Source organism: Panthera onca, chromosome F1 (assembly GCF_046562875.1).
Source record: "Panthera onca isolate mPanOnc1 chromosome F1, mPanOnc1 haplotype 2, whole genome shotgun sequence".
NCBI lineage: Eukaryota > Metazoa > Chordata > Mammalia > Carnivora > Felidae > Panthera > Panthera onca.
This window is the reverse complement of record NC_138355.1, coordinates 46,794,598-46,819,610: the sequence shown is the minus strand read 5'-3', so window position 1 is coordinate 46,819,610 and position 25,013 is coordinate 46,794,598. Positions and strand designations below refer to the sequence as shown.

At 45.5% G+C, this 25,013-nt stretch overlaps 1 protein-coding gene across 2 annotated transcripts; it reads right to left on the bottom strand.

The window, feature by feature from the left end:
• Positions 1-127: 127 nt before the first annotated feature.
• Positions 128-18,747, bottom strand: LOC144614823 (uncharacterized). Of its 2 annotated transcripts, XM_078440572.2 has the most exons (6): positions 18,378-18,747; positions 3,917-4,072; positions 1,586-1,634; positions 1,191-1,297; positions 672-724; positions 128-399 (listed from the first exon to the last, which is right to left on the bottom strand). In XM_078440572.2, exons 2-6 carry the CDS (start codon positions 3,999-4,001, stop codon positions 241-243), a joined length of 453 nt encoding a protein of 150 aa, XP_078296698.1. In that variant the 5' UTR covers positions 4,002-4,072; positions 18,378-18,747; the 3' UTR covers positions 128-240. The 2 variants fall into 2 exon arrangements, with proteins under 2 accessions (XP_078296698.1, XP_078296699.1); XM_078440573.2 differs by lacking the exon at positions 18,378-18,747 and having other exon boundaries at positions 3,917-5,521.
• Positions 18,748-25,013: the final 6,266 nt, after the last annotated feature.

The window sequence follows — 25,013 nt, the reverse complement described above, 5'->3', positions numbered from 1 at the left end:
CAGGAACCAGCTTCTGGGGCTGGGGTGGCTCAGACTGACATGTCCTGTCTCTCATATGCCACTCCTTTCCATTAGAACTGCACTTTCTTTCCAATCAATTAGAAGAATACGCAGCCATTTACCGTCATTAGAATGTTTTAATGCATTTTTCTAACTAGACACACACACACACACACACACACACACACCAGCTGGGGCATAGGTTTGACTCTCAGCCTGAAGCATCGCATTGGCTTCCCATCAGTGGAATACAATGGAGGCATATTCCACTTGGTCTGGTGATGTCTTCCTGGGCCGATCGAAAGGGGGCACGTTGGCATAGACAGCGAAGTCATCCTCTTTCCAGGGAGTCAGGTTGATCACATTGGAATATATGGCATCGGCGTGGCAGGAAAACTCCTTCAGAGACAGGACCCCAGTTACAGACAGATAACTAAGCACTAGAGACGTCCATAGATAGCACCAGCTACTGGGCCCCCTGTAGGACAGCAATGAAATACTGGGTTCTTGTGCAAGACTTGGATTTCCCTCGATCTTAAAAAAACATTTCTTTTAGGGCTGTTCTCTGCCTCATCCCCATCACCTCTGATATGGGGTCTACTTCGGAAACAGCATCAAATCGTGGCAGAAGGGACTGGAAGTTCCTTTAGGTACAATGACTATTTCCTTACCGAAGTTTTATGGAGAAATTTGGTCTGGTGCCTCAGTTGTTTCTTAAATAGCCCTAGAAAAATTAATAGATTCAGAGTCAGCTTGAGTGGGCATAGTAACCTTCTTCACTTGGTTGATTACTGGCCTTAGGCTTAAACTTTTGAAATGCAAAATTCACTGTATTGAACCCATTGAGCCCCTTAGAGGAAGCTAGAAGCCCAGGATGAGATGGGCGAGTGAGCCCCACTGGCGCACTTTATAACTTGAGTTATTATTTAGCTGAGATTGTGTAGCATTAATATTTCTTTTAGTTGCTGCATATAAACCATACATATATATGGCTTTCAGCATAAATAATTTGTACCATAAATAAATCTGTCGCTCTATGCACAGCGTCTGGCGGCTCTGGAGAACAGACACCATAGCTCACCCACTCCTCCCGTCCCTGAGGCTGCCCCACAGGAAAGCCACCCTCATCTCCACCCCCAGTTTTCCCCATCTCTTCATTCTCAGGTCCAGGGCCAGCTTGCCCAACTCACTCTCATGTCTCCATTTCTTCAGGGTCATGGACAAGAGACCCACCAGGAGCAAGATGAGAGCCACCACACCAACGGAGCCAGAAATGACTGTGGCTGCTGTGCCCAAACTGAGGGAAGCAAACCAGAGAAATGAGGACGCTCCACCCGCCTCGGCCAGCTTTGGTGACCATCCACAGAATTGTCCTGGGGCCTCCCTACTCCTACAGGAGCTCTTCCACCTCTGGGCTCCCACTTCCCCAAAACCCACCTCCTGCCTCCATTTTGAGCCTCTCTCCTCTGCCCCGACCTCCAGAGCCATGGTCCCAGTCACACCCATCCCCCTTCTGGGCCAAGCAGACTGCTTCCCACAGCCCCCGACACTTCTCATCCGTAGGTCCAGCTCTCCTCTCAACTACCTGCTGAGTTCATCAGGTTTGATCTCTGGCTTCAGCGTCGTGAGGTTCTCTACAGAAAGGGGCAGAAAGGAAGTAGAAAGGAAATTTGAGAGTAATTTTTACACACATGCTCTTGACTGAATGTCTCCTGCTGAAATTCGTATGTTAAATCCTAGCCCCCAACGTGAAGGTATTAGGAAATGGGTCCTTTGGGAGGTAGTAGGTCATGAGGGTAGAGCCCTCATGAATAGGATTAGTGCCCTGATAAAAGAGACCCCGTAGGGGGCGCCTGGGTGGCTCAGTCGGTTAAACGTCCGACTTCAGCTCAGGTCACGATCTCACGGTCCGTGAGTTCGAGCCCCGCGTTGGGCTCTGGGCTGATGGCTCAGAGCCTGGAGCTTGCTTCCGATTCTGTGTCTCCCTCTCTCTGCCCCTCCCCCATTCATGCTGTGTCTCTCTCTCTGTCTCAAAAATAAATAAACGTTAAAAAAAAAAAAGAGAGACCCCGTAGATCCCCCCTGACCCCCTCTACCATGTGAGGACACAGTGAGAAGACAGCTGTCTATGACCCAGGATGTGGGCTCTCACCAGACACTGAATGTGCCAGTGCTTTAATCTTGGATCTACCAGCATCTAGAACTATAAGAAATAAATTTCTGTTGCTTAGAAGCCACTCAGTCAATGGGCATTTGTCATAGCAGTCCAAACAGGCTCAGCACACATGTGAATGAGCTTTACAGGATATAAATGTAATATTAGTTACCATTTATTGGGGACTTAACATACATCAGGCATATTCATTATCTCATTTAATTGTCATAAATAGACAATAAAATAGGCACAATTATTATTCCCATCTGGCAGTAAAGAAACAAACTCAGACGGAGATCAGACTTGCTCAAGGTCCTAGAGCTAGTAAGTGGCAGAGTTCAGACTTGAACTCACATCTCTCTGACTTTAAATTGCGTGTTTATGAATGCTCTGCTCTGCTGTCTTCGTGTGGTCATTTCACTCCCAAGTTCTCCCATTCTTACAAAGGGCTGACCGATACCAGATATGGCAGGATGTCCAGGAAAAAAAAAAAAAGTAACCGGAATGACACGGGTGAGTGGTACCCAGAGTGGGGCATGTGGTGGGGTTGGAAGCGGTCAGGACCCTGGAGAGTTGGGCTGATACTGGGCAGAGGCGGCAGGTGTAAGAGCTTGCCCAGACTGGTGGCAGATGGCTGTGCTATTCTCCACACTGTGAAAACATTTCTCCAGCACCAAAGGATGAAGACACCAGCCCATCCCCCACAGACTGTGCCTGTGTTCTCAGAGTTAGAAGGAATCTTAAAACATACCTAGTCAAACCCTCCCACTGTGCAGGTGAGAAGCTTCAGGACAAACCACTTGCCCCACACAAGTGCTGGAGCCATGAGCCTGTGTTTCCGACCCCAAACCCAAAGTTCTCTTTATCTGCACTCAGGCTCCTCCCTCTTCCTTTCCCCCATAAAGTGGGGCCACACAATTCAGCCCCTATGGCAGGTAGCACCTCTCCAGACACGTCTTGGGAGCTGGCTTATCAGACACCCAGATGCAGAGATTGTTGCTCAGGTTGGGTGAAGGGAACATAGGGGGTCACTGGGGCAACCTAACATGCATGATGACAAATAGCATCTAGGAGGAGGCACACCAAGAATCATGACCACTCGGGACATTAAGGTCAGATAGAATTGTGTCAGGCACCTTAATGGTCCACTTGCCGTCTGCCTTTCTTTCTGTCCTCCTTCTAAATAAAATAGCTGACCTCACCAAGGTTTTCTTTGACAAACTCCTGCCCACCTTCTGAGTGAGGGCTAGGGAGGGGACTTGGAAACCAGATCTTCCCAGTGCCCATGTCACCAACACCCAAGATGAGGAACCAAGTCACAGGGCTTGATGTGTGGGAGACCGGGGTGGGGAGTGAGATGTCACACATAAGCCCAGAACAATGAAAGGGGAGCCTGGGGCACCAGTGGGGGGTGGCTGGCTGGGATAGGACACACCTGTTTATAGCAAGGAGGACAGACAGCATGAGGGTGTCCCTCCAGGGTTAGGAAGGCAAGGAGGGTCAGTGGGAGTGAGGAGAACAAGCATGAAGGATGATATCATGAAAGAGCCTGAGCTTTAGAATCCAGTGACTTGGGTCTCAGGCACTTCTTAACTGTGATCTTAGAGAGTCACTTAACCTCTCTGCACCTAATTTTCTTCATCTGTGAAATGAACATAGTAAGACTACCAACCCCACAGGGTTGAGAACTCAGTGGTCAGACTATTACTTAACAGTAAATCATAGCCACTTGGCCTAGGGCTGGTTTTCAGCTGGTCTTACCCGAGCAGAGCAATGGTGAGGGGTTGTTCAGGAAGGCATCGCTGCTGACTCTGGAGTCCTGGAACCTACAGTTGGTCCAATTCATTTCACCAGGGAGTCCACTCCGCCGGTTCCTGTTCCAGGTCCTGTGGGTCTTAGGACAGGTGGTCTCCTTACCTGGAAACAGAGCTTCTCAGAGGCATCTAGCAGCAGCTGGGAGAGACAGAACCCCAGGGAACTGGCACCCCTCTTGTCTACCTTTCTCATTCCACCACGGGAGCCTGTTGGGCGAAGAGAACGTTAGAATCTTGGCACTGGAGGGGAAGACCTCAAAAAGCCTTGCAGGGGTGCCTTGGTTGGGCATCCAACTCTTGATTTCAGCTCAAGCCATGATCTCATAGTTCATGAGATCGAGCCCCGTGTCAGGGTCTGAGCTGACAGCGCAAAGCCTGCTTGAGATTTTCTCTCTCCCTCTCTCTCTGCCCCTCCCCCACTCATGCATGCACATTCACTTTCTCGCTCTCTCTCAAAAATAAATAAATATTTTTTAAAAACATTGAAATAGCACTTTTTCCCTAAGAAAAGCATCTTCAGATAGGCTTTCTCCAAGAACATGGTCCGAAGTGGACGCCCCCAGCCTCTCTGCCACATCACCTCTCATCTATTAGTGTATGAATTTACCTCTATCATATATAGATATTTTTTACTATTGTCCGTCTCTCATCACAAGAACATAAGCTCCACAAGGACAGAAACTTACCCGCTTTCATCATCCCTATATCCCCAGCGCCTAGAACAGTGCCTACGCAATGGATAGCTTCTTTGTGTAATTGTCGAATGAATGAACAAATGTGAAAGACTCCTTTATAGCACCCCGCCCAGGGCCGCTCAACCTCTGTCCAAATCATGGCGAGCCTCCACCACGAACTTCGGCATCCCTTAGTTGATGGCAGATCTTTATCCTTTGAAAGGGAAGTTGATTTGAAACAGCCCAAAGTCACCCCGAACCAAATCGTGTGATAAAGTGGTGATAAAGTGTAATGAAGTAGGGGATCAAGTGGGTAATGTCAATCCTAGAAAGAGGGGCGCTATGCCCACCACACACCAAGAGCAGAGTCCAGGAGGCGGAAGGCAGCCCAGGGGAAGAGTGAGGGAGATGTGGCCCACAGGGGCCATCACAGGCACTTACCTCCCGCTTGGCCTCCAGCCCCCGTTCAGGGTGTGAAGTGAGGGTAAAGGTATGTTTAAGACCCGATGAAAGAGTATCTGTCCCCCCTCTGTCTCCCCCACCCACCACGACATCCGCAGGAGCAGACAGGAAATCCCCTAACGAGGCAAGACTTGGAACCAAGAGTCCAGGTAACACGGATGAGTCACTTCGCCTGCCTGGACTCCATTTCCCTATTTGTGAAACGGGGCAAGGGCGACAAGAATAAGGCACCACTACAAAAATAACTAGTTCTTTTCACAAATGCATGTCAGTGTCCCCTTCCAGTGTCCCCTTTGCACACGTCCCCTTGCACATTGTACATTTCTTCTCACAGTCATACTACTCGAGGAATACTAAGGACTCCTTTTTGGAGACTAGCCTTTCGAAGTGTTAGGAATTGTTTTTATTGTTTTATTTTTTTTCAATGTTTATTTATTTTTGAGAGACAGAGAGAGACAGAGCCTGAGCAGGGGAAGGGCAGAGAGAGAGGGAGACAGAGAATCCGAAGCAGGCTCCAGGCTCTGAGCTGTCAGCACAGAGCCCAACACGGGGCTCAAACTCATGAACGGTGAGATCATGACCTGAGCCGAAGTCGGACACTCAACCGACTGAGCCACCCAGGCGCCCCGGAAATGTTTTTAATTTTGGACGGAGGAAGGAACATTGTAATCTTTCCAGCTTGGGGTTTCTAAATGTTTTTGTTTTATTATGTGGCATTCGTGTCACTCTCCAAAAGGAGAGTCTTTGAAAAGCTGCTTTTCCACCCTTCGCCCCCGTCGGCTTGTTCCCCTCCCTGGAGGCAATGAGCATTTCCAGTTTAGAGCATGCCTTGTGTGCACATAAGCAAACACATAGACGCACAGACACAGAGACACGCGCATGAAAAACAGTTTTTTCCCTGCAGGTGATACCAGACTACACACGTTGTTCTACCTCTTGCTGTTTCACTTAATACATCTTGGAGTCAATTCATGATCAATATGTACAGAACTTCCTCATTCTTTTTTTCAGCTGCCACGTGTTCTGTTCCATGGATGCCCACCATTTAGTTACCTGGTCTTCTGGTAGTAGACATTGACATAGTTTCCTATTTTTGCTCTTCAAATGATGGCACATATGGGATGCATTCGGAACATCATTTTGCACATGTCCAAATGTATGTGCAGAATTAGGGAATGGTTATTAAGGTAGATTTACCATCCACATTTTAAGAAGTCAGTGTTACCTTAAGAAAATCCAAAATGTAGTGTTACCCAATTGACCACCCATATTATTCATGAGATTTCACTCTAAATAGCCTTTGGCTGGGGCGCCTGGGTGGCTCAGTGGGTTGAGCATCTGACTTTGGCTCAGGTCATAATCTCGCAGTTGATGAGTTCGAGCCCCGTGTCAGGCTCTGTGCTGACAGCTCGGAGCCTGGAGCCTGCTTCAGATTCTGTGTCTCCCTCTCTCTGCCCCTCCCCTGCTCATGCTCTGTCTCTCTCTGTCTCAAAAATAAATAAACGTTAAAAAAAATTTTTTTTTAATTTTAAAAAAATCTAAAAATTTAAAAATATATTAAATAAATAAACCCTAAGAGCCATCCATGGACTCCTGATGGCAGAGTGCCACCAACAGAAGGATTTGATCATGCTAATTCTGAGCAGAGTTACAGAGGAATTGGACACGGCCCTGGGCTCAAAGAGTGCCTTTCCAACCCCACCCTCCCATCCGCCGGGAGGTATTCATTGGCTGCAACCACTGTAACAAAAAGCAGGTGCGTGGTCAGTGGTAAAATGATGTACAAACAAGTGGCTATTGGATCAGAGAGGAAGGACAATTCAGTTCTAAATTGGGTGAGGAAAGCAGGTTGGCGTGGAGGAGGTGGCATGCATCCTGGTGCTGGACGATGGGCAAAGTCTAGGCAGCACTGGGACTGTGGACGTGCCAGGTGCTGCCGGGCAAAGTGGGAACATGCAGTCCTTTGTCCAAATTGAATAACTGAAATCATTGAAAAGAGAAGGTGCACTGGATACCTGAGCATGAAGGGCAGCTGTCACCTAGGATAGTGGAAGGAAGAAGGGACAGAACCTGGGAGGACAGGGTGCAAAAAAGACAGTTCACAAACAAGACTTCAGAAGCCCTGCGTGGACAGAGAGCACGTCTGATTTGATTTTTCTTCCCAGAGGATAGGCCAGTGCCTGGAACATAGGAGGCTACAGCAAATGTTTGATGAATGGAGGAAAGACTGGACACATTCCTTTTTTCCAGGCCAGCTACGGATATGCTGCTGAAATCAAGTGGGGCCAGCAGAGGGGACAAGGGACAGACAGGAGGAAGATGTTCAAGCAAGCTTCCTCCTGGCTTCCTCTGAAGTAAATATTCTCACCATTTCTGGGGCTTTAACTGTTTTTCTGGTTGTTTTTGCAAAATTTCATTTCTCAGAATAGAAGCCCTGTGTGCTCTTGAGGTTTGTCACAGGGCCATTTATTGGTTGGAGGTTGCCTTAAAGACCATCTGTAGGCTTTCAGTTTGCACAGTGGCTTATTTGCAAGCCTCAAACAATTGCCTTAACATTTGATTTCCTAAGAAAATCAGAATGTCAGCCTCTTGGCTGATGTTACTACTCTTCACTTGTAAATGGGGTGACCAAGGATTCCTAGGGAGTAGTGAATGAATTGCCCAAGCTCATGGCAAACAGAGTGACCAGCATCCAAACACAGGTCTGACGATCACGTAGACTCTCCTCCGTTTCCTACACAGGTTACTTGCATGCAAGTAGGAGTGCTGTATTAACTGTAATGGCCACATAAACGTCTAGAGTAGTGAAGGACAGTTGTTCAGGTTGTTTATTGTTCAAGAGCATGGCATTTAAGGACACTACCTGCATCATAAATATTGCTATTACTTTGAATTTTTTCCAGATTTTTATTTAACTGCTGATTCCAAAAGGTAGGTAGTTTATATTCTTATTCCAATAATTTTCTGGCAGATAACAATAAAATGATTTATCTAACAAAATCCATTTTGTTTCTGACACAGAGAAATAAAGACTTTATCCAATAGTGTTGACATTTACTTGCTTCATAAGTTGAAGCAGAATGGGTTGATAACTTGCTGATTGAAAACATCCACATTTATGCTTCTAAACAAGGAGATGCTTTTCCAACCACTGTTTGGATTTTTATCTAAATTAAAAACAAAACAAAACCAAAAAAACCCACTTCTATTAGTACTGGTGTATCAGGTAAATTCGAAATTTTGCATTAAAATTCATCTTGCTGCCTGAATGGTAGCTCAGAATTCCTAATTATAATCTATCATTTCCATTATGACATAACTCACTTTTGTAGTAATTAATGCTCATTTACCATCACATATCCATAAAATAGTTATTTTAATTATTAGTTTTAATATTTCTATTCTTTTTAATATTTAGTATTTTAATTTTAATATTAATTTTTATTTTACTTATCATACATTGGAGGTGTTTATATAATGGACTGCCAACTAAAGCATAGATACTGGTTATTTTTTCTTTATTTTAAAGAGAGAGAGAGAGCAAGCCAGGGAGGGTAGGAATAGAGGGAGAGACGCAGAATCTTATGCAGGCCCCCATCCCATGACCTTGAGATCATGACATGAGCTAAAATCAAGAGTCTGATGCTCAACCGACTGAGCCACCCAGGCGTCCAAGCATAGCTATTGTTTATGGGTTGTTAAAGGAAATTTCTTCAAAACAAAAATTAACTGCAGTGAAATTTCATAAACTTGCTACATATTATTGTTTTTAAGTTACGAATTCTAAAATAAAATACTAAGTTCATATATTGCTTCTCCTAAGATATCGGCGTGAAGTAAAGGTACTGAATCATAAACAGAAAATGAAAAGCTGCCTGTAGGGAAAATGAAATTGTATTGTTGAATAAATTTGGAGAGTAAAAGGTAAAATGCCAAAAAAAAACACACAAAAAAACCCCAACTACAAAAAAAGAGCACGCCGTTGGTTCCATGAATCTGTCACAGAAATATGAGCAGGATGTGAATTTACTTTTTAGTCCCATTGTCTACCATAACTGATGGATTTCTAGAAAAAACTGCAAAGAACCCAAATACATGGCATGGAGGTTGAATATGAATCTAAGGAAATCATCATCCCTTGCCATTGATGCCAACCTCTCCAAAATAGAAAGTACTAGAAAAAGGAAAGAGAAGACTCATTTTAACTGTGAATCCTAAAACCAGCCAGGTCTTGTCAATCCTTGCAAGCTGCCATACTACCCGGTCCTTGGCACTGAACCCATCCAGGCGCAGGCTACGTTTGGACAAAGACACGTGCAAATGGCCAGATGCATACATCTATAAAATAAATTCTATCTCACTAGTAATGAAAGAAGTTAAATGAAAACAACTTAAAACCACTTAAAAAAAAAAAAAAAAAGAATGAGATAGTCAATCCTGGCAAGCTTTCTGGGGATGGGCACTCGGGCAGGAAGTCAATCGTTACAATCTTTGTGAAAGACAATTTGGCGGTATGTATCAAAAAAGCCCTGTGAATGACCTTCCTTCTTTGGCCCAGCAACTTCACTTGGAGGAATTTGTCCTGAGGAAATAGCTAAGGGTATGTATCATTAAAAAGAAAACCGCAGCCCAAAATGGTGTCACTTAGACCGAGTCACCAAACTGGGACTTAATACCTAATCTAATTACAGTTTCCCCCTCCCCCCCCCCCCCCCCCCCCGCAGAAATCTAGTCTTAACTCGTTAGTCAGAAATGTTCTGGGCAGCACCAATAAGGTCACCTAGGATCTCTCCATTTCCCAAAGAAAGATGAACCAATCTACTTATTAATTACCCTTTTGTCCCCAAATGAAAGTGACGTCTCCTAAAATAATTTTTTTTTCTATGTATGGCTTCCTTGTCCTGCCTTTAAAAACCCTTCCCTTAGAGAGAGCCAAAGCATAAGAGACTCTTAAAAACTGAGAACAAACTGAGGGTTGATGGGAGGTGGGAGGGAGGGGAGGGTGGGTGATGGGTATTGAGGAGGGCACCTTTTGGGATGAGCACTGGGTGTTGTATGGAAACCAATTTGACAAGAAATTTCATATAATAAAATAAATAAATAAATTAATTAATTAATTAATTAATTAAAAAAAAAAAAGACCCTTCCCTTTCTGTAGCCCTTCGGAGCTTCCCTCTGCTTGCTGGTTGGGATGCTGCCTAATTTATGAATCATTTAATAAAGCTAATTAGATCTTCAGATTTACCTAATTGAATTTATTTATTTATTTAAGAGAGAGAAAACATGTGTGCACGTGCTTGTGTACGAGCTGGGGAGGAGCAGGGGAGAGAGAGAGAGAGAGAGAGAGAGAGAGAGAGAGACTCTTAAGCAGTCTCCTTGCTCAGTACGGGGGTGGGGAGGCTGGCTTGTTGCTCCATCCCACGACCCTGGGACCATGACATGACCCAAAATCAGGAGTCGGGTGCTCAAAATCAAGAGCCACCCAGCTGCCCCTGAAGTTTGTTTTTTAACAGTATGCCAACATTTGGGTGTAAGACAATGACTGCTGAGTCATTTACAAAAGCAGCAGATGAGAAACACCTTTAATATGGAGAAATGGTGGATCGTTGCATAAATTGTGGGACATCCATAAAGTGGAATGAGATTAAACCATTAAAGTGATGTATAGAAACAAATTTATTGACAGGGGCAGATGTTTACACCCTATTGTCAGGTCAGTAAAAGGCAGGTAACACAGCAGAATGTCAAATATCCTCCACTAAAATAAATACGCAGGACCCGCATGTGCCCGTACACGTGCACATTGTGTGTTCTTTTTTCCCCACTGAGCAACATATCGTGTCCCTCTTTCTGCATCCACGCCATGGAAAGGTAAAGACCCCAGTGCTAGTAATAATGATCTCAGTGGTGAGATTCCTGGTGAGCATTCTTCTTGCTTACTTCTCCATGTTTCCTAAGTTTTCTGCAGGGAACATAGAAAGAGAAGGAGGAGAGGAGAGGAAAGAGAGGATAAGCGAGGGCAGGGTAGAGAGAGAGCTGCCCCCCCCCCCCCCCCCCCCCCCCCCGTGCCGAGTCAAGCTGAAGATGACAGGACGGGAAGTGGTTCTCAAAGAAAGGAGAGACGTGACATAAGGTGAGCGAGCTGAGTGGCCCAAGTGAAGAGCCCTAAGAGGTCGGTTCTGACATCACAGAAGGGCTGGAAAGGGCAGATAGTTTTTAAAAAGAAATGTTCAGACGGGCACCTGGGGGACTCAGCTGGTTAAGCGACAGACTCTTGGTTTCAGCTCAGGTCATGATCTCGGGATTTGTGAGTTCAATCCCCAGAGCCTGCTTGAGATTCTCTCTCTCTCCCTCTCTCTCTCTGCCCCTCCCCTGCTCATATTCATTTTCTCTCTCTCTCTTTCAAAATACATAAATAAACTTTTAAAAAAAGAAGTGTTCAGAGGCTAAGGGATCTGCCAAAGGCAGCCTGGCCATGATTGAATCCGCCTGTGAATCCTAGAGGGGAAAACAAAAAAGTTCTCATGACGGTAAAACTTCTTTTCACAACCCCTGAGTTTCCCTTCTGTTTACAGAGCATCTCTCCTTCTCGCCATTGAGAAAGCCCAGAACTTATCTTGCCGCTCTGACCTCTTTCTAGTAACGCCTATTTTTAATGTAGGTCAGGGAAGCAGCTTGGCAATGACCCTGCGTTGGTTTTTGTGTTGCTTTGTTTTATTTTGCCATGAATCTATTTTGATACGTAATGAGCAAGGGTTAGACTATCTCCACGTTCCTGGGGTTCTATTTTAAAACGCATTTCAGTAAATGTCACCCTAATCTGGCGCGCCCGGCACCCGAGCTTCATTGGAGCCACTTTATATTTGGCTCATTTTGAAATTCAAAGCCGCCCGCAGGGTAGATGTTAAATATTTGTCATAATGGAAGAAGGACCCTGTGAAGGAGGGAGCCAGGAGAGCAAGGCTGGAGGCTCAGGAAGACTGCTGCCTGGAGCAAGGACTCCCAGACCCTCCCATCCCCCACCCTCCAGCCTGACCCGCGGCCAGCCAGTTTTCTTGGGTCTTTTTCTATTTGTGCCGCTAGTAGAAAGGGCTTGCTGGACTACCCAGAGGCAGGGGGAGCATCCGACCCTGTCCCCCTGAAGCCTTCCAACCGCACCCCCGGAGCACCGTCAGCTGCAGGGAAAGTACCCACCACTGCCCTCACCAGAACTGTGCTCCCTCCATCCATTCCTCCCCCTTCCCTCTCTCCTCTCCCTCCCCCGCAGGGTACCCCAGGGCCAGACTTGCATCTAAACAGGGATGTCACTTAGCCCTTTACCACCGAATGGACTTGAGTGTGCCACACTCCCTTCTGTGTTTTAGAGGATGCAGAACCCTTCCAACAGCTTTAGGAGGCGGCGAGAGGCCAGAGAATGGCAAGTCAGCAAAGGGCTCCTCACCACATCCTGTTTATTCAGTCTGTTGAGTGCCTACTGTGCGCTCCCTGCCTTGAAAGACTCTCCTCGACCCAGTTAAAAGGACACAGAAATTTCCCTTCGCCGTTTCTGAAAGTGCCACACTGTTCCCTGGAATAATGACATGTCCTCACAACCGTATTAATAGTATTAACAGTAAGGCTTTTTCTGTTGTGGTCGTTTTTTCAGATGGAGCCCCTGTTTCTGAAGGTTGTGGTCTTTTAGGGGGATAAAGATAACAAGCCTTAGCGAAGCAAAACAACATCATTATCTTTTTCTTCCCATCAAAGCTGCGGCCTGCAAGTTTAGGTTACCCTACGGTTTCTTTTCGTATGGATTTTCACAGAAAAAAATTAATTTGAAAGTAGCATATATCTTGACGATTTCCGTCGTTGACATATTGAAAGAACTTCAAAACAGCTTGTTTTCCAGAAGTAACTTAATATGGCTTCTGTTCATATGAAATGTTTCCCTCCTTTTATTTACAGCTACACAGTTTTGAGCGAGGGTCCTCGATTAGCTAGTAGTCACGGAATGCATTGAACCACAGGAACTTGCTGCTAATAAGCACACTTAAGAAACAGTTTTTCAAGGGGCGCCTGGGTTCCTCAGTGGGTTAAGCATCCAACTTTGGCTCAGGTCATGATCTCATGGTTCGTGAGAACCTTCTTCAGGTTCTGTGTCTCCTTCTCCCTCTGCCCCTCTCCCTCCCCTGCTCATGCTCTCTGTCTCTCAAAAATAAATAAATGTAAAAGAAAAGAAAACAGTTTTTTTTAAAAGAAAAGAGACAGTTTTTTAAAAAGAAAAGAAAACAGTTTTTCAAAACCCCAAATAGACAAAGCAATCTTGAGAAAGAAGAATGGAGCTGGAGGCATCACAATCCCAAACTTCAAGAGGTACCACAAAGCTGTAATAATCAAAACAGTGTGGTACCGGCACAAAAACAGACAGTGGAAGAGAATGCAGAGTCGAGAAATAAACCAATCTTGTATGGTCAATTAATTTACGACAAAGGAGGTAAGACTCTACAATGGGGAAGTCTCTTCAACAAATGGTGTTGGGAAAACTGGACAGCAACATGCAAAAGAATGAAACTGGACCACTTTCTTACACCACACACAAAAATAAATTCAAAGTGGATTAAAGACCTAAATGTAAGACCCGAAACCATGAAACTTCTAGAGGAGAACTCAGGCAATAATTTCTTTGACATCAACTGTAGAGTCATTTTTCTAGATATGTCTCTTTAGGCAAAGGAAACAAAGGCAAAAATAGATTATTGGAACTACACCAAAATTAAAAGCTTTCACACACCAGAGGAAACCATCGACAAAACAAAAAGACAAGCTGCTGAATAGGAGAAGGTATTTGCAAATGACGTATCTGATAAGGAGTTAATATCCAGAATATATAAAGAATTTCTACAACTCGACAGCAGCAGAAAGAAAGAAAATAATCTGATTGAAAATGGGCAGAGGATCTGAACAAGACATTTTTCCACAGAAAACATACAGGTTGCCAACAGACACATGAAAAGATGCCTAATGTCGCTAATCATGAGGGAAATGCAAATCAAAACCACAACGAGATATCACTTTAAACCTGTCAGAATGGCTAGAATCCGAAAGACAAGAAAAAGCAAGTGTCGGTGAGGATGTAGAGAAAAGAGAACCCTCTTGCACTGTTGATGGAAATGCAAAGTGGTACAGCCACTGTGGAAGACAGTATGGAGCTTTCTCAAAAAAATTAAAAATATAAATATCATACGACTCAGTAATTCCAGTACTGAGTATTTGTCCAAAGAAAATGAAAACAGTGTATCAAAAAGATACACGCATCCCTATGTTTATTGCAGCATTTACAATAGCGAAGTTATGGAAACAACCCAAGTATCAATCTATAGACGAATGGATAAAGAAGATGTGGTATATACATACAATGGAATATTACTCAACCATGAAAAATGAGATCTTGCCATTTTCAACAACATAAATGGACTCAGAGAGTACAACGGTAAGTGAAATAAGTCAGAGAGAGACAAATTCCATATGATTTCACTCATATGTGGAATTTAAGAAAGGAAACAAATGATCAGAGAAAAAAGAGGCAAAAAAAAAAACCACACAACAGACTCTTAAATACAGAGAACAAATTGGTGGTTGCCAACGGGGAGGGGGTTGAGGGGTGGGTGAAATAGATGTATGAACTCCCAGTTGCAAAAGATTAGAAGTGAAGCACAAGAAATAGTCAATGAGATTATAACAGTGCTCTTTGCTGACAGGTGGTGACTCCATCATCATCACGGTGAGCACCGAGTAATGTGTAGAATTGTTGAATCATTATGTTGCATACCTGAAGCTAACATAACTGTATGTCAACTACATTTCAATAAAAAACATTCTCGGGGTGCCTGGGTGGCTCGGTCGGTTAAGCGTCCGACTTCGGCTCAGGTCACGATCTCACGGTCCGTGAGTTCGAGCCCCACGTCGGGCTCTGTGCTGACAGCTCAGAGCCTGGAGCCTGTTTCAGATTCTGTGTCTCCCTCTCTCTCTGCTCCTCCCCTGTTCATGCTCTGTCTCTCTCTGTCTCAAAAATAAATAAACGTTAAAAAAATTTTTTAAAAAAATTCTTTAAAAAAATTTTTTTTGTAAATGTTTATTTATTTCTGAGACAGAGACAGAGTGTGAGCAGGGGAGGGGCAGAGAGAGAGGGAGAGAATCCAAAGCAGGCTCCAGGCTCTGTGCCGACAGCGCAGAGCCTGACTTGGGGCTCGAACCCAAGAACTGCGAGATCATGACCTGAGCCAAAGTCAGACACTTAACCGACTGAGCCACCCAGCCGCCCCTTCAATAAAAAACGTTCCATATCGGGTGATAATATTCCTCAAACAGGAAAATAAAATAAGTGTATTTTCAGATAAGTAGAAGTTGACAGAACTCATTGCCAGAAATGTCAGGGAAATGAGACAGGACAGAATTCAGTAAAAAGGGCCGACCAAGAGGGTTACAAAGCATATGTGTAGATAGACACACAACTTTAAAATAATGCCAAATGCTCAGTATCATACAGACCATGATCTCATAAAATTCAATTCATGAAGGAATTAATAACAACAAAGGAGAAGCAGGTTTTCAAAACCTTACTAACGGTTCTGTCTGTCCCTTCCCCCCACCCCCCTCACAAAACCCAGAACAAAGTTTGAGCCCAAAACAAAGTTTCAAAGGGATTTAGATTAGGGGTACGTTCCCTGACCCATTTCTTTTAACATCAGGGCCTCAAAATCTGACGGTGAATTAATTTATGGCTCTGCCAAGTTGGATAGATACAAATCACTATTCACCCTGAAATCCGTTTAGAAGAACTAACTACTGTAGGCCACTTAGATTTACCCTCCAGAGATCAGGAACAAGAAATGGCAACTCATCCGGAAAATTCATCTTCATAGGCCTTGTCCGCAGCAATCAGCGCGCATTGGATAAAGAGGCTTGAGTTGGGTCTGAGCTGGGGACGGGGAATGCTTAGGGAGCCTGACGGCCTGTCAAGTAATCAGAGCTACAGCTTGCTCTTTACATTCAGACTCAGCAAGGGGACAGGCTGTCAGAGCCCTAAAAAGAGCACTCCTGGGGCGTCCCCGCTTTGATGTCACTCATACAAACCGGCTTTTCAGAGAGGATTAATAAGCAGGCTTATGGAGAGACTTGGCATGCTTCTCCCATCTGCTAAATAGATAACGAGGATTTCTAGTCATTAGAGCAATGATACCAGATCGAAATTTCCAAGATGTGCAGCGGTATGTATGAAACAGCTCTGGAAAATACTAACCACATGGGCAGTCCTCAAAAGCCCCCTAATCCTTGAAAGTGAACTTGAGGTTTCCTGCCCACCCACACAACGTGGATTCCCTTATCTGGAATTTCGTTTTCATCACACTCAACAGAAATCTTGACATAAGGAACCAACGGATTCACAGAGTGTTAAAAAAGAAAAAAATTATCGATTTAGAAAAAAAAGTCCTCAACTTTAGGCATAACCCGTTAGGGATTAAGCAACAAGAGGGGCCTCAGTTTGTTTTCCCAGACAGCAGGTTTGGAATCACAACCGGTAAAGGTCCTCTTTGTTTCCAGAGTTGGAAGCCACGTATCCTAGGTCACTTAGTTGTGTTGGGGCCACGCCAGGACGAGAATGTCCCCAGGTGTTCTGAGAACCAGCCCTGGACTTGTTCCTTGCACGATCTGGAAAATCAGTGATAAAAAAGAAACCCCACATCTCCCTAATGAGCTCCTTTCCTGTGCAGACAAAATAGAAGCCTCCAGATACGTGGGGAACCCCTTAGGCTCTATTTCAAATATGCAAAAATGAAGCCACATGCCAGTCGTGGGGGGAAAACTTGCCTTCTGAACCAGACACATCAGTTTTCAAGTCCTGACCCCGTGCCTCTCACTAGGCAGGTGATCTTGGCCAAGTTATCGGAGCCCTCTGAGCCTCAGTTTCTTTTGTCTGAGAAAGTAAATAATGCCTACCTCGCAGAGCTGGCATGAAAATAAATTTAAAGGAGAAAACATTTGTGAGGCTGGTGCTTAATAAAAGTTAGTCCCCCTCCTACTTGCCGTAATCTGAATTCCTTTACCTTAGAACGAAGGGTATGGTTATAGGTTACATTGTACGAGCAGCACACTTGCTAAGGTGTAAACCGTATATTCAACAAATATAAAATACACAGGAGATCTTACTCTGGCCAATAAAAGAGTCTGACGCCTTTGTTTATATGCCCAGAGTGAAGGGCACCTCTATAGTCTGATCAGAGAGCTAAAGAGAGAGGGAAGGGGTCGAGCAAAGGTCAGGGTAGTCCAGACCAGAGATGTCCAAGAGAAATGTAATGCAAGCTGCACGTGTAATTCAAAATGTTGTAGTAGCCACATTTTAAAAAGCAAAAAGAAACAGATGACATTAATCTTAATAATATATTTTATTTGGGGCTCCTGGGTGGCTCAGTCAGTTAAGCATCTGACTTTGGCTCAGGTCACGATCTCGCGGTTCGTGAGTTCGAGCCCCATGTCGGGCTCTGTGCTGACAGCTCAGAGCCTGGAGCCTGCTTCGGATTCTATCTCTGTCTCTCTGTCTCTCCATCTCTCAGTCTTTCTCTCTCTCAAAAATAAATAAACATTAAAAATATTTTTTTTTCTTATTTAACCCGATACACCCAAAAAATGATTATTTCAACCTATACTGATGTAAAAACTATTGAGATATTTTTTGTTCTCATTTCCTATCAAGTCCTCGAGGTCAGTATGCATTTTATAGCCACGACGCATCTCAACTTGGACTAGCCACATTTCAGGTATTCACCGTATTGGACCAGGCAGGTGTAGACAAATCCCCATGTCCCAACCACTGTGCAGGGTTTGGGGGACCAAAAAGTCTAGACTAGAGCATGGCTCCTGCCCTCATGTCCTCACTGTCTAGTTTGGAATCTAGGACAGATGGACATATACAGTCCCAACAATACACATTTGCCTGCTGGTTCCCAAACTGCTCATCATAAAGCACTAATCTGCAGCTCAGTCCTTTTCCTATAAGCCTTTAGCCAGACTCCAGCCACAAGGACATGACTCCTCTCCATTATCTGCACACATAGTTGTCAGCTTGTGCTCCGATTTAGGGATTGAAGATGTGTGTACAGTTTAAGGAAAGGTGGGGGTGCCTTGCTCTAATCCCTTTAAGCCACAGAGTGCCCACTCTATAGCAGGTGCTCCCGGATTCCAGACAAATAGGAGAGGAACTGAAAGCGAACTCGCAGCGCCCACGGAACCACTTACCTGACTCCTGGAGGAGCAGCTCCAGCAGCGGGAGGAGCCCGCCGTCTTGCAGAGGCAGCTGCTCTCAGGGTGGCTGCTCTCCACCCTACCCCATCCTCTCTCCTTCGCCCCTCCCTTGAGAGTCTCTTCATTTCCTCCACTGCCTGGCTGGGCTCAGAGGGAGCCTCACACCCCCCGAAATGAGAAGCCAGTGGCTGATGCGGCTGGCAGAGCAATCCTCATGCCGTGCAGGTGTGGGCCTCAGCAAAACCACAAACTGAGATTTGCTGTAGATTCCCTAGCATTTTTGTTGGAACACTTTCTCCCTTTGTGCATCTGCACCCTGCCCACCCTAGAGTCCTTCTTTAACTATTCCGGCTGAGAAACGAATTCATACTACTAAGGAGTTCATGCCTCCGTGGCCATCTTTCCCAGGGTTGTTTGCATTTTTAAAAGCCCAAATAACAAGAATAGCTTATTAAGATCCATTGAGAGCTTACTAGGGGCAAGGCACTATGCTAAGAGGGTGATGCCTCACTCTAGGAGATAAGTGAACAATGGTGACACCAGGGAATAGAGGTGTTTTCCTGGTGCTTTTAAAAGCACACTCTGTAGACAACTCCTGTGGAAACTTACCTATGGGACATGGTCACTGGAGGATCAAAAGACCTGTGCCGTTTTCTTCTTTGACTTCATTATTTATGGATTGGGGGTAGAAGGGTTAAGTTTGTTTTCCTTCACTCATTCATTTAACAAATACTTGAATGCCTACTCTGAGCCAGGCACTGGGCTAGGTGCTGGGGACACAACAATGATCCAGACCACCAGAGCTCTGCTCTCAGGGAGCTCACAACATAGTGGGGACACAGGCAGTAAACACACAAAAAAAGAGAATCACAGATTGCACTCATCCTTGCAAAGTGGGCAAGGGAGTGTGATGGAGAAAAACGGAGCGAGGCGGTGGCTCTTTCGATCTGGGTGGCTGAGGGATCTCCAGGAGGAGGTAACATGGTTTTCCCGCATCTCCCCCAGGTTCCTTTTTGGCTTCTTTTGCTCATTCTTCCTCCTCCACCTACCTACGGGCTTCAGACCACAGTCCTGGGGTTTCTGCTCCTCTCCATCCCCATCCTCTCCCTGAGTGTTCTCAGCCAGTTTCAAGGTTTTAACCACTTTCTGTATGTTGGTGTCTCCCACATTTATATCTTCAGCCTCAACCATTCTTATGAGAGCACAAGACCCACAAACTCAAGTGTCAGTCTGATATCACCCCTGGAAAGTCTAGTGGTATCTCAAAAGAATCTGTTCAAAACAGACCTTGATTCTCCACCTCCCCCAACCTGTGTCTGCCCCCCTGATCCTGTGCTCAGTAAAGAACACCATTATCCCTTCCCACCAATAGCTCATACCAAAAGTTTAGGAGTCATTATTATTTTTTTTGCATTAAAAACTTTTTTGAATAGGTAATTGGGGTAGGCAGAATAGTGGCCCCCAAGGATGTCCGCATTCCAATCCCTTGAATCTGTGACTATGTTAATCACGTGGCTAAAGGGACTTTGCACACTGGATGAAATCAAGGACTTTAAGATGAGGAGATTATCCTAGATTACCTGGGGATGAGGGGGCTAGATCTAATCGCATGAGTGCTTAAAAGATAACTCTTCTTGGCTGTAGTCAGAGGGGGATGAGACTATGGAAGAAGGGCCAGAGACACGCAACTTTGCTGGCTTTGAAGATGGAGGAAGGGGCCACAACCCAAGGGATGTGGCAGCCTCTAGAAGCTGGAAAAGGCAAGGAAACAGATTTTCCTCTAGAGCATCCAGAGAGGAGTGTAGCCCTGCTGACACCTTTATTTGAACTCGGTGAGACCCAGGTCAATCCTCTAACCTCCAGAGCTATGAGATCATAAATTTGCATTGTTTTAAACCACTGCATTTGTGGTAATTTTCTATAGCAGCAATAGAAAGCCAATAAAGGGATACAGTCCCATGAAAATTCATAAAGTAATATAGTCAATGACTCAAAATTCAGAAAGTACAAAATGGCGCACAACAAGCCTCCCCCCTGCCCCACCCACCTGGTTCCCTTCCCGAAGCTACCAGTTTCTTGGTATATCCCACCAGAGATATTTTCTGCATGCGTAAGCAGATGGGACTATAAATATTCTCCCCCCCCCTTTATTTTATGCAAATGGTAGCATACCATATGTGATATTACATGCTTTTTAACCCAGCTATCTATACTCGATGTTCTTCTTTGGAGCTCTTTTATTATTTTGTCATGGTCCCACAGCATTCCATCTCCAGAGGTACCGTAATTATTTAGCTAGTCTTCCTGACACCTATTTTCAAACTTTCTCATCGCCAACCACTCTTGATGAATAAATAACATGGACCCAACACCATTTTGCACAAGACTAAGGTTGTCTAAATTCCAGGAGTCATTCTTGATCCCTCCTTTCTTTGTCCACATCTAATTCAGTACCACGGCATGTGGGTTCTGTCTCTGGAACAAATCTAAGCTCACCACTGCTTTCCTGGTGTTCCATCTCCCCCACATCCCAACCACTGCCACCTCTTGTCACAACCACCCCAGTGAAGGCATCTACGTGAGAGTTTGGTGTGGAAGGCCCTCCGTTTCCTGTACTCGCTTCTTGCCCAGGGATGGGGGGGAGGGCAGGAGGGGAAACTCTCTTGAAAGCTTGGATTTCTTGTCTCTGAAAAAATTCATTGAGACTAAGTGTCCTGATTGTTATGAGTCAATGAACAGTGTTTTCCAAGACTTCAGAAATGGGGCTCCCTTTGGAGGCGCTCAGGTCAGGGAAGTGTGTTAAGCCAGAAAGGGCCCTCAGACAAGTATCTCAGTCCTGGAATAGACACAATCTTAGTTGCATCTTTAGTATGTACTTTCCTCCTGTGGGTTTCCAAGACATTTAATGGACCAGGAACAAGACAACACATTTTGAGAATGGAGACAAACTTACTTTAAAAAGATTCCAAAGGGCATCTGGGTGGCTCAGTCAGTTAAGCATCTGATTTCGCTGCAGGTCATGACCTCACAGTTTGTGAGTTTCAACCCCTGCATCGGGATCAGAGCTGACAGCTTGGAGCCTGGAGCCTGCTTTGGGTTATGTCTCCCTCTCTCTCTCACACTCTGCCCCTCCCCTGCTTGTGCTCACTCTCTCTCTCTCTCTCAAAAATAAATAAACATTAAAAAACATACGATTCTGATACTAAAGCTGTGACTTTTCCCTATTCAGCCACAGCCTAGATCCTACTCTCAAGATGCTCACGGAAGTTCCAGGATGGACGTGTTTCCAAGTCCAGCATGCTGGACCCCGAAGGAAAAGATGAAAGAAAACAGCATTTCTCAGGTGAGAACCCGGTCACTAGAAGCCTGAAAACGAAAACCCACAGAGGTAATGAAGGAAAGGCATCAGATTTCTGTTACAACTGCTTAAGTATAATCTCTCTTCCGCTTACAATGAAATTTTAATCAGGTATTCATTGCACACTCACTGTGCATCATGCATTTTCACATAGGCTTTTATTAGTCTTCCCAACAAATTCCTTTTTACAGATAAAGAAACTAAGAGTCAGAGGGCATTTTCATTTCCTAGCCTTTAAATGATTAAGTCCCTGATCACACAGAAAGAACTGGAGGCAGGCAGAAGCCTTGATAGCTTTCCTGAACCGTTAAAAGACACAAAAGGGTGGATGGGATCCACAATGTATTTCGGCCAGTGAATACATATGTATAGACTACAGATGGCAGCGACAGTTGTAAAGGGATCACAGACTCATCGGGAGACCCTTTGGGTTCGAGCCCAGTTCCATCATTACCAGCTGCTTGACCTCGGACAAATTCTTTTACCTCTCTGGGACTACCTACCTCATAAGGTTGTTGAGAGAATTTCATGAGTGAGGATATTTCGAGCATGTAGAGCGGCTTATGGCATACAGTGGGCACCAGTCCATGTCGGGCACCTGCCCCGGTCTATGTGGTTTAGCCAGGGCACCAGTGCTAAGTGCTAACTGGGTGTCAGGTGCTGGGATGGGCAGGACATAGAAAGCACTCCTCCCGAGGACGGTCTCATGGAGTCCTCACATCACCCTGTGAGGACACCACTGTTCCTTTTCTATGGCACAGGAACCTGATGGTCCGCAACAAACCCCGTATTGCACATCTACCTGAGTGGTGGGGTTGGACTCCAGACCCTGCTTTGTCGGCTTTCAAAGCCTGGGATGAGTAGCAAGCACGGAAACTCGTGCTGTCAGTGTGCAGTCCTGCTCTCTGGCAAGCCCAAGGCATGAACCACTCTTCAGGCTTACAGGTCGGGGGACAAGGGCACCTGCACACACAGGCAGTATTCAGGTCAGAAACCTTCCCGATGCCTGTGTCCTCTGCTGGCTGAACTGCAATACTTTCTGGTCTGAAGGGCACCTTCCCAGAATAGGGTTGACAATGGTTTTGGAAATGACTCACGCTCACCCGATTCCTGACGTGGCGAGATGCTGGACACGTTAGATCCTTCTTTTTTCCGGTTGCATGAAAACAAGAGGCATTACCAACCCAAAGCAGATCAGGCCCCTGGGAAAAGCAAACCTTTGTGCCAGGAGCTCTTGTTTCAGCAATTAGCAAATGGATCTGTCACTTTAAACTTGAAGTTTTCAGAATTCAGTGTCTGGGTCATGGGGAACTAGCAGAAGGGTGCATGGGGCGGGGGGGGGATTTTTGCACCTATAATGATCCTTGCTGAGAGGCTCCTTGCAGGCAAAGCAGAAAATATTTGCAAGAAATATGTGCAAGATTTCTCATCGCACAGCAACTCACCACCACCCTCCACCCTGCACACACCCTGCTCTCTTCTTACAATTAAAAGGCCTCAAATTTTCCATCACGCAGGAAATTATTTTCTCTCCCCCCTCTTCCCCACTCCTCCTTCCCACCCTCTTTCCCGGTCTTTCTCTTCCAGGAAGAAATTCTCGAATGTCAGACCCTCGAGATCACCCAATACAGATCATCGACTTTACAGTCAGGCAAACCTGGGTTTGAATCCTGGTTACAGCACCTTGTGCAAGTGGCTTAAACTCTATGTGCCTCAATGATCTCATCTGTAAAATGGGCTTTAAAATAATACCTGCCTGTTAGGATTGGTGTGAAGGTAGAATAGCTAATGTTTCTAAGGTCCTTCGCTCAGAGCCTGGCACATAGTCTATGCCCTCAAAATGTTCCTTGTTATTATTACCCAACCCACCCTTTTCATCGTACAGACAAGGAAACTAGATTCAGAGAAAAGCGATTTATCCAAGGTCATATGGCCAGTTAGTGGCAAAGCCAAGACTAGATCCAGGCGTCCCATCCCAGCCCTCTTTCTACCGTACCATGCAAAGCACAGTAGACTTTCCTTCATTCATCAGCTTCAAGCAGAAAGGAGGTTGGGACGTTTTCCAGTTGGTCACATTCACGCGGCGCTGGTGAGGTGGCCAGAGCCAGGACCGAGAGCATCCCAGCTTGTTGGCTCCCCTGCCATCAGGAACCAGTTGAGCATGAAGGAGAAGCAGCTGCTTGTGTCTTACACGGACACTGTCTCTGGAGCCCTCGTGAAGCTGGTTCCATGGAGCACTGAGCAACCGTCCTCATTACTAATTTATCTTCTGAAGCTGAAGCTCCAGAAAGGAGAAGCTGATTGGATAGGCTCACGCCAAGAGCTTTCAAATGCTCTGGAAACAGACAAAACCCTGCATCGGACCAGCCTCCAATCCACACCCCTGAGGGTCTCTCTCTTCCCAGAGACCCTCTCCCAGTGCGGAAGGATGGGATCATCGCTCATGCTATGTCCTGGTTTTTGCCCACATGATACCATTTCACCCCAAATCCTCTTCCCTCTCTTTCCTTAAAGGACACACATACACACGTGCGCACACACACACCATCATGCACATGTCCAAGGGCTTTTGTTCCCAAATGGTCCACAGCGATGTTTGGTTCCAGCATGGGAGGATCCAGTAATCTGCAACCAGGGCAGGTGAGTTTCCTGTTGTTCCCAGAGAGAACAGACCCCATTTGTTCTGACAAACATCCCCATAGTCCTGCCTCTAGCCTATCTCAAAATTTCCAAAGCCTAGCCAGACCCCACAGCTCCTCGCAGACAATCCAGGATGTCTCTGATCCAGTCAGGGGCCAGGTGGCCCACAGCACAGACCAACCAGCTTGTTTTCCAGTCTGAGCCAGCCGAACCCTCCACTCACAATAAACAGAGGCCAGCGGGAGGTGGGGACTGGCCTGGAAGAGAGGCGACGGGGGAGGGGTACAGCTATGCTCAGGCCAACCGTTCAGTAATAATGATGATAATTCTGGGGCAGAAAGATCCCTGGACTGGAAGTCAGGAAGCCTGGGTCTTAACCTTAGCTCTGCCACTAAAGGGACCACGTGCTCTCGGGCTTGTCACTCTGCCCCTCCGCACCTCAGTGTCCTCATCTGCTGTGAAAGTGAGTTTGCCCTGATGGCAAGAAAAGGTCTTCCAGTGCAAGGGTTTTCTAGTGAAGATCTTTAGTCTGATGACATTATGGTTTTTCAAGTACTTCTACATACCTTATTTTGTGTGTTGAGTCCTCCTTAAAACTCCACAATGTAGGGTATTTGGCAGATAATAAGACT

Excerpts from the sequence above, each read along its gene's own strand:
- LOC144614823 (XM_078440572.2), bottom strand. The coding sequence starts at position 4,001 with ATGAATTGGACCAACTGTAGGTTCCAGGACTCCAGAGTCAGCAGCGAT. Across the intron at positions 725-1,190 it reads GAAGAAATGGAGACATGAGA|GGCTATTTAAGAAACAACTG; the intron begins GTGAGTTGGGCA and ends TAATTTTTCTAG. Across the intron at positions 400-671 it reads AATTTCTCCATAAAACTTCG|GAGTTTTCCTGCCACGCCGA; the intron begins GTAAGGAAATAG and ends CTGTCTCTGAAG.